At 35.1% G+C, this 12,624-nt stretch overlaps 1 protein-coding gene across 1 annotated transcript in view; it reads left to right on the plus strand.

Moving 5' to 3' along the window:
- swm (Zinc finger protein swm) overlaps positions 1-12,624 on the plus strand; it is a 102,467-nt gene that overhangs the window by 5,794 nt on the left and 84,049 nt on the right. The window contains exon 2 of the mRNA XM_089088471.1: positions 12,307-12,425. Within this exon, the coding sequence (XP_088944597.1) occupies positions 12,307-12,425 (119 nt within the window). The remainder of the gene's footprint in view (positions 1-12,306; positions 12,426-12,624) is intronic.

Below are 12,624 nucleotides of genomic sequence, written 5' to 3' on the forward strand. Positions count from 1 at the left end.
GAATTTAGGCAACTGGATTCAGATTACTTATCAGCAAGAACAAAAAAAAACCTGGTTCAGCTAAGTTAAATATATCCACCATATCAACATACAAAAGCTACCAAAAATTGACCTCTCAAGGCTGTGTTTTAATTGGAACTTTTTTTGTACAAGTGCCCACCCATACTCTTGAGTAAATTCCCTGGAACTTTCACTTTCTTTTAAGTCACTGTCATTAAGTAACAACAGTGCATCTTTAACCAAAACTGCAAAAAAAAGGCAAATATAGGTGACAGAAAACTGGATTCAGATTACTTATCAGTAAGAACAAAACATGGCTCAGCTAAGTTAGATACATCCACCCTGTCAAAATACAAAAGTCACCAAAAAATAGATCTCTCAAGGTAGCGTTTTGATTAGAACTGCTTTTGCACATGCACCCACCCATGCTTTGAGTGAATATGTCATCTGGTTCTGTCAACACTGATTGGCTGCTGTTAATAATTTACATGAAGGTTTTGGGCATTAACATGGTTGTCAGTAAACTAAAAATGACTACTGCAATCCTAAGGTGGTGCCTATGGGTTAAGGACCCTACCTTGGTTTTCCAGCCCAGGAACCTCAACTTGTTTTATCAGCAAGAACCTCAAACGCCTTGAAAAAAACAAAACAGTCCTTCTGGTTGGACTTCTGTGTTCAGACCAAATGTCTAGTTGGTTGGACATGAAGAAACATTGACCAGTAGATTGCACTACACTTGAACATTATCAATGATCTTGGCCTAGAGCAGTAGCCTAGTCTCAGTTTGTACTTGCCAGATTTTTTGCAGCCCCCAAAAGTATAGGCTACTATAATATTTTTTTTCAAATTTTTCTTACCTGGGCCCCTTCCTCAAAGTCCAGACCAAGTTCTCCGCCATTTCTTTTAGAAGTGAGAAAAAATTCATAAATGGCCCTTAAAGTGTCTTCTTTTGAGCTGTGCTATCACTGAGACCAAAATTTGGTCAGTTTGGATGAGAAAAATTATGAAGCAAACGTCCAACAGGTTGGACAGCAGGTCCCAGGAGGCCCAAGAATGGGCCCCTGGGAATGCTGCTTACAAGAGTTGTAGACAAGGAGAAATGAGGGACACCTTGAGAGTTCTGAACTCTTACAACTTGGATTCTTTCTGAAAGAAAACCCTGTATCCACTGGACAATAATATCATCAACAGCTGCTGCTTTTAGTTTGATGATGAGGAATTCATGACAAACCCTGTCAAGTGCTTGAGGTCCAAGAGCACCATGTCGATAGGTATACAATTATTCAACAGTGATGTAACATACTTGTATGTGTGTATTAGATTATTATCAACCAATCTTAAAGACCTGTAGGCATGTTGAGTGGAAGTGAGGACGTTGTTAATTTCCAAGTGCTGAATTAGAGCTCTGTTGACAAATCTTTCAAGCACCTTTACAACTACAGAAGTGTTGCTGATAGGATGGTAATTTTCTGCATGATCTTTGGGGCCTTTTTTGTGGATTAATTAAAAAAAAAACTTACCGAAAAATAAGTTTTTGAAAGAAAAAGGCCATTTTAAACTTGAGCTCAGGAGATACAAATACCTGTTAAAATTCAAACTCAAAACCACCAGAATTTACTATTAAAGAATAAACGAAACCCAAAACGAACAGAAATTAAATAAACAATCATAGCAAAAAACATACAACAAGTAATAATATAAATGAATAAATAGATCTTATAGCGAGTAATGCTTGGATTGAATATGAATATCAAGCTTAAAACGAAAACAAATATTTTGCTTTTAAAGTAGAAATGAAACTCAAAACGAACAGAAATTAAATAAACAATCAATGCGAACAAACATACAATATATATTAATGTAAATGAATAAATAAATCTTAAAACGAGTGAAACTTAAATTGAATATGCAAATCAAGTTTGAATTGAATAAAACTAACTACAAACAAGAGTTTGGGTATCATCTCACTGCAGAAGCCTAAAACCTACTGCATCATTGGCGCTTTACTGAAAACAATTCTTTGGAATATTTTCACTTTTGTAACTTTAAGAAAACAAGAATTAACTAAGATTTTAAAGAATAAATATCAGCATTTTTATATTAAATTGAAAATTCACATTTTTTTTCATAAACTCATTTGAATTTTTTTCAGTAAAGTACAAATTATATTCTGACTTTTAGAAAGCATAGGGGTTTTGAACCCTACTCACATTAATTTATGCTCGTTTTGAGTTTGACTCTAATAATTATTTTAATTTTTGTTCGTTTTGGGTTTCATTTATTTATTGATTCTGATTTGGGGTAGTTGTATGCTTGGTAGATTATATGATAGTCCAGACGCCAGGTGTTGAAAATGTGAACCATACCACAACGGAATGGGGCTGCTACAAGAATTAGCCAACCCTCCACCCCCTAAATTGACCTTGCAGATGGAAATATACCAATGGCACTTGCTTGCGAGTGGTGGAACACTCCAAAACTTGACATTTATTATATTTTCGTGTTTCAGGCAAGAAAATGCATGTTCTACAAAGTTTGAGGTGCAGTTTTCCACTCAAATAGAAATGCCTAGAAGCCATAGAATGTTTTCATAACAAACTAACACGATTAGTGACAAAAAATGGCAGAGTTAAAAAAAATGGCAAAACTATATGAGTCTTGAACAGTCTTGGAAAGTATAAACAAAATCAAATTGAATATTAGATATATAATGATATTAATTGTTGAAAGATCCATCAGTTCAAATTTTTTTTTTCAAAGTAATTTTTATTTTCATTTTCAATGCTGTAAGAACTGGAAAATAACAAATTTTTAATATATGAGTAATTCGTTTTCAGTGAAGCACCAATGACGCAGAAGGCTTTAGGTTTTTACAGTTAAAGAAGGGGGCAGTATCCAAATTTTGATTGTAGTGAAACTATATTTGTCTTGACTAATCTTGAAAAGAACTAATAAATTAAACAGAATATTTGATGCATAAGGATACTAATTGCTAAAAGCTCATCAGTTCCATATTTTACTGTAATTTTAGTATTTATTTTCAATATTAAGTACAAAAGAAAACATTTGTAATATAATTCGTTTTCAGTAAAGCGCCAATGACGCAGTAGGTTTTAGGCTTCTGCAGTGAGACGATACCCAAACTCTTGTTTGTAGTAATTTTTATTTAATTCAAACTTGATTTGCGTATTCAATTTAAGTTTTACTCGTTTTAAGATTTATTTATTCGTTTACATCAATATATATTGTATGTTTGTTTTCATTGATTGTTTATTTAATTTCTGTTCGTTTTTAAGTTTCATTTTTACTTTAATAGCAAAATATTTGTTTTCGTTATAATCTTGATTTTAGTATTCAATATAAGCTTTAATAGATTTAAGATCTATTTATTAATTTATATTATTGATTGTTGTATGTTTTTTGCTATGATTGTTTATTTAATTTCTGTTTGTTTTGGGTTTCATTTATTCTTTAATAGTAATTTCTGGTGGTTTTGAGTTTGAATTTTAACAGGTATTTGTATCTCCTGAGCTTAAGTTTGAAATGGCCTTTGCTTTTCTTTGAAAAACTTATTTTTCGGATTTTTTTTTTTAATAAATTTTTGTTCGTTTTTGATTGCAAAAATTTTCAAGTTTTTATGGCATGGGGGGGGGGGTGTTCTTACTGTCCGATTATTCTTGACTTTTAAAAAACGGATCTACAACTTTCAATTTAAATGGAATGAGGCTTTTTTCAAAGTCTATATGATTACCTCTTTGATAAAAACCTTATATATGAACAATAGACAGCTTGCATAACTTGTGGACAGCGATTGACAACAATGAATGGATTGAAAAAATAGCTCCAATAAGGGGGTTTAGACTATTTCACTTGTTGACAAAAAGGGATCACGACTGTTTGGAATTGACCTTAATAAGAATTTGTGTGCCAAAACAATTTTGCATCTATCACAGAGTATGTATTTTAACCTTATAATTGGATAATTATAATAGATTTCCTATGTACTCTTCCCATACAAAACCCCTTCCCCTAAGTTATAAACCCTCTTTAATAAGTTATGCCCCAGGGCATAACTTACAACGCCTACCCCTGGGCCCTGGTGGGCTGTTTTGACACCGGAATTTTTTGTTATCAGAACTTTGAACTATTTTAACAATATGTCTATCTCAAAGTTTTTATCTGATGCATTTAGGGCATGGAGGAGGTAGAGGGGCTAGTTGCCCTTCAATCTCTTTTAACTCTCAAAAAATTAACAAGAAATTTCAATTTTCAATCATTTGAGCCCTTTCTAAAGTTTATAAAAGCATCCCTTGCAAAAGAAATAATATTAAGGATTCAGAGAATCCTTAAATTATAACCCTTGCCCTGAGGGCTTTGGGGGAGTTGTAATGCTCAAAGACCTAATTTCCAGAACTTAAAACTACGTTTAATAAAATGGCTGTCTTAAAATTTTGATTGGATGTGTTTGGGGAAAAGGTGGGCATGAGAGAAGGGTTAGTTGCCCTCAAATCACTTTCGACTATTACAAAGGGCACTAGCCCTCGGAATTTCCAATCAAATGAGCCTTTTTTTGAAGTTTCTATGACACCACCTTCTATAAAAACCTTATATGCCCCCTGGGCATAACTTAAAACCCTTACCCTGAGGGTTGTGGGGTATTGTCCTTCTCAAAAATATACTTTCTATCTGGAAATAAGCTACGCTTAACAAATTGGCTATCTGAAAATTTTGATTGGATGTGTTTGGGGAAATGATGGGCGCGGGGGGAGGGGATGGGGGCTAGTTACACTCCAATAACTTTTGACTATTGAAAAGGGCACTAGCTCTTTAATTTCCAATGGAATGATCCTGTTTTGAAGTTTCTATAACAACGCCTTCTATAAAAACCTTATATGCCCCCAGGGCATAACTTAAAGCCCTTGCCCTGAGGGTTGTAGGGGTGTTTCCACCTCAAAAACATATTTTCTATGTAGAAATCAACTATGCTGAACAAAATGGTTATCTCAAAATTTTGATTGGATGTGTTTGGGGGATTGATGGGCATGGGGGGGGGGCTAGTTGCCCTCCAATCATGTTCGACTATTAAAAAGGGCACTAGCCATTTAATTTTCAATCGAATGACCCTGTTTTGAATTTTCTACGACAACTCTTTCTATAAAAACCTTTTATGCCCCCAGGGCATAACTTAAAACCCTTGCCCTGAGGGTTGTGGGGGATTGTCCTCCTCAAAAACATATGTTCTATCTGGAAATCAACTACACTGAACAAAATGGCTATATCAAAATTTTGATTGGATTCAATCTGAAAATGAACTATGCTGAACAAAATGGCTATCTCAAAATTTTGATTAGATGTGTTTGGGGGAATGATGGGCGTGGGGGGGGCTAGTTGCCCTCCAATCACTTTTGACTATTAAAAAGGGCACTATCCCTTTGAATTTCCAATCGAATGAGCTTTTTTTGAAGTTGCTACGACAACGCCTTCTATAAAAACCTTATATGCCCCAAGGGCATATCTTAAAACCCTAGCCCTGAAGGTTCTGGGAGAGTGTCCTCCTCAAAAACATATTTTCTATCAGGAAATCAACTACGCGGAACAAAAGGGCTATCACAAAATTTTGTTGGGATGTGTTTGGGGAATTGATGGGTGTGGAGGGGGGGGGCGAGGTGTATTCCAATCACTTTTGACTTAAAAAGGGCACTAGCCCTTTAATTTTCAATCGATTGAGCCTGTTTTGAAGTTTCTACAACAATGCCTTCTATAAAAACCTTATATGCCCCCAGGGCATAATTTAAAACCCTTGCCCTGAGGGTTTTGGGGGAGTTTCCTCCTCAAAAATATATTTTATACCTGGAAATCAACAACGCTGAACAAAATTGCTATCTGAAAATTTTGATTGGATGTGTTTGGGGAAATGATGGGTGGGGGGGGGGAAGGGGTCTCTCTCTCTCTCTCTCTCTCTCTCTCTCTCTCTCTCTCTCTCTCTCTCTCTCTCTCTCTCTCTCTCTCTCTCTCTCTCTCTCTCTCTCTCTCTCTCTCTCTCTCTCTCTCTCTCTCTCTCTCTCTCTCTCTCTCTCTCTCTCTCTCTCTCTCTCTCTCTCTCTCTCTCTCTCTCTGCTAGTTACACTCCAATCACTTTCGACTATTAAAAAGGGCACTAGCTCTTTAATTTCCAATCAAATGAGCATGTTTTGAATTTTCTACGACAACGCCTTCTATAAAAACCTTATATGCCCCCAGGGCATAACTTAAAACCCTTGCCCTGAGGGTTGTTGGGGAGTATCCTCCTCAAAAATATATTTTCTATCTTGAAATCAACTACGCTGAACAAAATGGCTATCTGAAAGTTTTGATTGGATGCGTTTGGGGAAATGATGGGCGTGGGGGGGGGGGGGGGCGAGTTGCCCACCGATCACTTTCAAATATTAAAAAGGCACTAGTCCTTTAATTTCCAATCAAATGAGCCTGTTTTGAAGTTTCTAAGACAGCACCTTCTATAAAAACCTTATATGCCCCCAGGGTATAATTTAAAACCCTTGCCCTGAGGCTTGTGGGGGAGTGTCCTCCTCAAAAATATATTTTCTATCTGGAAATCAACTATGCTGAACGAAATGGCTATCTGAAAGTTTTGATTGGATGCGTTTGGGGAAATGATGGGCGTGGGGGGGGGCTAGTTGCGCTCCAATCACTTTCGACTATTAAAAAGAGCACTAGCTCTTTAATTTCCAGTCGAATGAACGTATTTTGGAGTTTCTACTAAAACGCCTTCAATAGAAACCTTATACGCCCCCAGGGAATAACTTAAAACCCTTGCCCCGAAGGTTGTGGGGGAGTATCCTCCTTAAAAATATATTTTCTATCTGGAAATCCACTACGCTGAACAAAATGGCTATCTCAAAATTATGCTTGGAGGTGTTTGGGGGAAGGATGGGCCTGGGGGGGGGGCTAGGTGCCCTCCAATCATTTGAGGCTATTAAAAAGGGCACTAGAACTCTCGATTTCCAATCGAATGAGCCCCTTGGAAGTTTCTACGACGACCCCTTCCATATGAAGTGCCTCTGGGAAAAAAAAAATAATAATAATAAAACATTGGAGCTGTACGGCCTTTACTATAGGCAACGCTACAGCGTTACCTCTGATTGGTGTGATGTAGGTTTTTTTCCAACCTGATGGTAGATCTCTGTTTTGTAAGGACAGCTGGAAGAGTCTACACAAGGGAGAACTGAGAAAAATTGAGCTATATATGTGTTGATTGATGGGGGGATGGAGGGTGCATTGTTAGGGAAATTGCTATTATGTTGAAAAAGAGCATAAAATAAGGAATCTAATGGTACCATTTGCATTTTATGGTAGTTTTATATATAACCTAGAGCTATTTATAGGACCATCAGGGGTTGGGGTGAATTGGCACAAACACAACTTTAGCCATAAAAATAGGATAAATTTGGCAATCTAAAAATGTCTCTTTTTTGTTCTGGCATATATCCTTTTGGAGAGCTGCTAATCTTCAATTCATTCCCTGGAGTTATAGATCTTCTTAGGAAAACATCAAATAACATAAAAATAGTACATGCATCAGTTTAGAATTCTTGCTCTCCAGAAGTGAATGCTGTAAAAATCTAAAATGCTTACTTGTTCATTAATTATTGAATATTCTTAAGGAATACCAATAAACTTACCCCTCCCCCCTTCTAATAGACAAATATATAGCCTAAATGAAATATATTTCGCAAATTTTCCATTGATCAAGTCTTTTCTTCACATTAATTTAATGGTAAACAAGCAAGACAATGGCATCAAGCAACAGGGAGTTGGCCTGTAGAAAATTTATAGAACATATATACTTCTATAGAAAATATGTATGATATATATATATTTTCTATTGAAAGTATATAAAGTATGGGTGAATAATGTATATATTCCTTGCTGTGCATTGCCACTACAATGATTGCATTTTCTTTAACCAGGGATTGTTTTTGTTTAACTTCTGGATAGCATTACATAGTTTTGAAAGAATAAGAACAAATGGATGGATGGATTCTATAAGGGTGGGTAGGATATGATGTCAAATTTAGTATGAAGAAGGTAGCTCATAAGAAGGTAAATTGGTTGTCAGACCCAATGAAGAGGGGACTGGTATTTCTAAGAGGTTGAGTATAATACATAGATACAAGCAGTAGCTCTTGTACAAGTAAAGAAGGTAGGGGTTAGTGAAACAAAGGAGGAGGATTCATGTTTAAGAAAAAAATTTTAAACACTAAGTTGTGCACCAGGACCTCTGATGGGGATTTCTTTGAATGGGTATCATGTATTAAAAAGGGGGGAGAGTGGGGCAATTCTGACAATTCTCATAATTTATGGACTGATACAATTTTCTTACAGATGATAGATATAAGGAGGTAGGGGCTACCATAATCCAAGTGTTAGTAGAACCAAAACAGCAACTGCTGTAAAAAATGGTCCAAACATACTAGCATCTCTTCATATTTTTTTTTATTTTTTTGACAGATCTGGTGAGTAGCTTGATTTGCTACTTCTTGAACTTGTATCAAACTTCTTGAAATGTAGTTATCAGTTTTGGGTTTTTGGCAAGAAGAAATTAGGAAAATTACCAACTTATTGCTTTAGCCTGCATATTTTGGTAATTACTGCAACTTTGAAGATCTTTTCTCTTTCTTTTTTTCTCTTGGCCCCCTTTCTTAGGAAATAGCAAAAATTCAAGTTTTCGTTTTAATCTATTTGTGGTATTAACAGTTCTTGACCTAGTCACAGGCAGAACAGAGGGTCAAGACCCTTTTTAGAAATCCATTGATTATACCCACTGGAAATTTTTTTGAGTTTCTTTGTCACAATAAAAAAAAGAAAAAAATCACCAAGATTCCCACCTTCAAAGCCAATTGATTTTAAGCCATGTTTTTTATTTTTCCATAAAAAAAAAAAAAAAATTATCCAATTTGTTTCAGCCAAATTAGGCATATTTCTTATTCTCTGTTAGTTTTAAACTCATTAAACTACTCCTCCCCCCCCCCCTCATCCCCTCCTAGAGGTCTTGTGTTGAAAAAATGTACCTTAAGTTTCAGAGAAAATTTATTATATTGACAGACCTAATTGTCCATTTTTTATTTTTGGGAATACTAATGTTGAAAAAATCACTAATTTGCTGTTTTATGCTGTGTATTAGGGCTTTAAAGACTTCACTGACAAGCTCTTTTTAAATCAATAAGCCTTTCTTCTCAAGGATTAGCAAAATTCAAGATTCCCTGGAATTAAACAATTTTTGACTTAGTTATAGGCAGAATAGGGGGTCAGTGCCCCTCCCAGTAATTCATTGTCCTTTTGCCCTAAAGAAAATCCTCTGAGCATTCCCATCACAGCCAAAAAAAATTTCCTGTCTAAAGTTGTCTTTATTTTGATTGTTGGTTTTTTACAGATATGTGCTTCCCTTAGTCTTCTCTGAAATTTTCTGTATACAGGCTTGCATAAATAGTCCTACTTTTGAATAGGTAGCACTTAAATTAATAATTGGCAAGAGATCACATTTTTCAGCTTTTAACTATCAAACTGGTGACACGTTTAATATCCTCCATTAATTTTGAATCAAATTTTAATCAAGCCTATTGTTATTGTGAGAGCTGTTTCTTGATGAACTTTACAGACTGCCTAGACAACTGGCTCTTAAAAGTTTTGCAAAACATAAATATATACTCTGCAGTATTTGGAGCCTTTTGCCTACTAGCAAGCTTTATTCTTTGGAAGATTAGAAAAGTTTTATGAAAGTTTGTTCAGCTTTGTGAGGGATTAACCCAAAATCAAGCTGAGCTTTTTAACAGCAGAATGGGAGCCAATGGCATATCCAAGATTTGTGTTTTTTTTTGGGGGGGGGATGGGGTGGAGGGGGAGTGCAAAAAAACTTTGTCAAACAAATAAAAAGTTTGTTTATTTGCATTTTTATTACTTTTTTACAAGTTGGACACAAATTTTAGGGAGGGTTTCAAACCCGTTAACCCCCCCCCCTCCTGGTCACAGCCTTGATTGGAGCTTTGGATAACAGCTTGCAGATTAAAGTCACATCAAAATCAAGATCTGGGCCACCAAATGCAACGTAACTAAAAATTTAGTAGATGTTCTAAATGCTTTAGATAATTTCGGAGACCACACTGCCTTTCCATGACGATAAAATAAAAGTACAAAATAGGAATAAAATCCTTTTTAATAGACAGTGTATAGAAATTCACAAAAATATCCAGATATTTCGGTTACATATACAATGACCGTCATAAGTAGTAAAACTAAACTAAAACAATTTAAAACAAAAGTTTATATACGAAATCTAATAAAACTATATATTGTTCAATTCTCTAATTCTTTTCAAAGTAAAGGCGGAATCTAGCCTCTTTGACCTTCTTGAGTTCAGTTCATTAGTGTTCAGTGGTTTAACATTTGGACAGAGGTCAACTACATTGGGTGAATTGAACTTTACTCTGTCAGATTTTAATAAATTATCATAGATAGAGTTCAGCCCAAATTCACCTGTATCCCGATTCAAAGCAATATTCTTGAATATGATTTTCTTTATTTCAAGAGTTTCACGAAAATTTTGCTTTAAATCCCGATTCCTAGAAATCAAAGAGACATTCTCAAACAAAATAAAATGGTCTGGAAAATTGAAAATATGTTCTGAAAGGGCTGAAGTAAAATCTTCAGACTTTAGAATCTTGCTTTTAAAGCAGTTGTTCTATTCACTGTGATTATTAAAGCCCCATGGATTGCTTCACAGAGACACTTGATGAGGGATTGCTTCACAGAGACACTTGATGAACTTGGGAGTGCAGAAATTGGAAGCAAGATGTTCAGATAACCAGTTTATTTAGACCCAAGCATCTAAAAAATAAGCAAGCATAAGGAAATAATAATAGGGCATGCACAAGCAAGGAATAAGCAATTACGATATAAGCATGAGCACCTCTAGTAACTAAATAAAATACTACATAGCACAACTGTTTCAGGGAGGTTTCAAGAATGTCTGGTTTATATGGATATTCATTCTCTTCCAATTAGTTTAAAGATGCTATTGAGTAAAACTCTTCCAACCATCTTCCTGGCTTATACCATGGTGTTCTACAAAAATTATCTGTAAGACCACGAAGTCTGCTTTGGTATTTTGTCCAGGCTAAACTATTCAAGCCAAAGTTAGATCCCATTAAAGCCTGAGCTTAAGTGAAAGAAAGATCCTGAGCTGTTTGAAAGATTAAAGTTGAAGGTTGCCAATGAACCTTTAATTCACCAGTGAATGTCCGAAATTCCTTTTTCTCTGCTTGGCTTTGCAAATCAGCTTTTTCAGTCTTATGCAAGCTTTGGTGGTAAAAGTTAAAGGTGGGTTAGGTTAAGTTAAATTAGGTTACAAATCTCATAAATGGGCTAAAAACCTAACCTAACTTAATCTGTCACCATCAAACCTTGCATAAACTGATAAAGTTGACTGGTAATGCTGACTAAAACCAAGGAGAACAAAAGGTATTTTGGGCATTCATGGTAATATATATATATATATATATATATATATATATATATATATATATATATATATATATATATATATATATATATATATTTATATATATATTTGAAGCTTTGAGGAAATTAAATTATCCTTTAAATTATTAAATTATTCAAAACATCTCTTATGGTCTATGTAAATCAAAAGCGATTTTTTTTTCTCTGTTCCAAATTAGTTGCCTCTCAGTGTTTTTTTTTTACTAGTTTTTGAATATACTTTTCTCCTTTAGATCCATAACGAATTTGTCAGTATTTGCTAAACAAATGGTTAGTGTAAGTTGTAATTGCTGCCCCTTGGCTAATTGTTGTTGCTAATGTCAGGGCTGTGTCTCCAAGGCAAGGGCAAGCTATTTGAAGCCCTCCCCCCGACCCCAAAGCGTTGTTTTAAAACTAAATCATAAGGCACTGTGTGTATGGTTGCCAATCAGACACCACAGCAATATATCAAGAACAATCAAATTGAATTATGTCTCCAGAAAATAAAATTCTGTACCTCTTCTAGATTTTACAGAAATAATTCTCGAAGATTGATCCCAAAGGCTGAATTCTAATTTTTGGGTTGTTTTCTGAATCTTATTTATTTGATGCCTTTGTCCAACTCTTAAAGAAGTTTCAAAAATATTTATATATAAGCAAATTTTGTTGCGTTTTGTAAAGTTTTTTGCCCCCCCCCCCCCTCCCCCAAACAAATAATTTTGGGTACGCTCTTGGCTGTTGGGGTATGTTTTTAATTGTTCATTCCCTTTCCAGATGTGAAGCTGACCCCTCTGCCTTGGCAAAATATGTCCTAGCCCTTGCAAAGAAGGACAAGACAGAAGAGGATCTTAGGGCTTCAATGATTAGTCAGTTAGATGTCTTTCTTCAAAAAGGTACTTTTTCAGATGAAGCTTTGTTTTCTTTAAAGTCTACAAATTTGGAGAATTCCACGGTTGAGTCTACAAGTTTGATTAATATGTATTTTATATATCTAATTCTGATGTTTTTTTTTTTAACTTTTTTCAATGGAAATGAAACTTAAAGTCTTCAAAGAAAATACCTAGAATAAATCTAAGAGTGGGTATTCCCCTC

This window comes from Artemia sp. Qi Xiang Cuo, chromosome 4 (genome assembly GCF_049724085.1).
Source record: "Artemia sp. Qi Xiang Cuo chromosome 4, ASM4972408v1, whole genome shotgun sequence".
Classification (NCBI taxonomy): Eukaryota; Metazoa; Arthropoda; class Branchiopoda; order Anostraca; family Artemiidae; genus Artemia; species Artemia sp. Qi Xiang Cuo.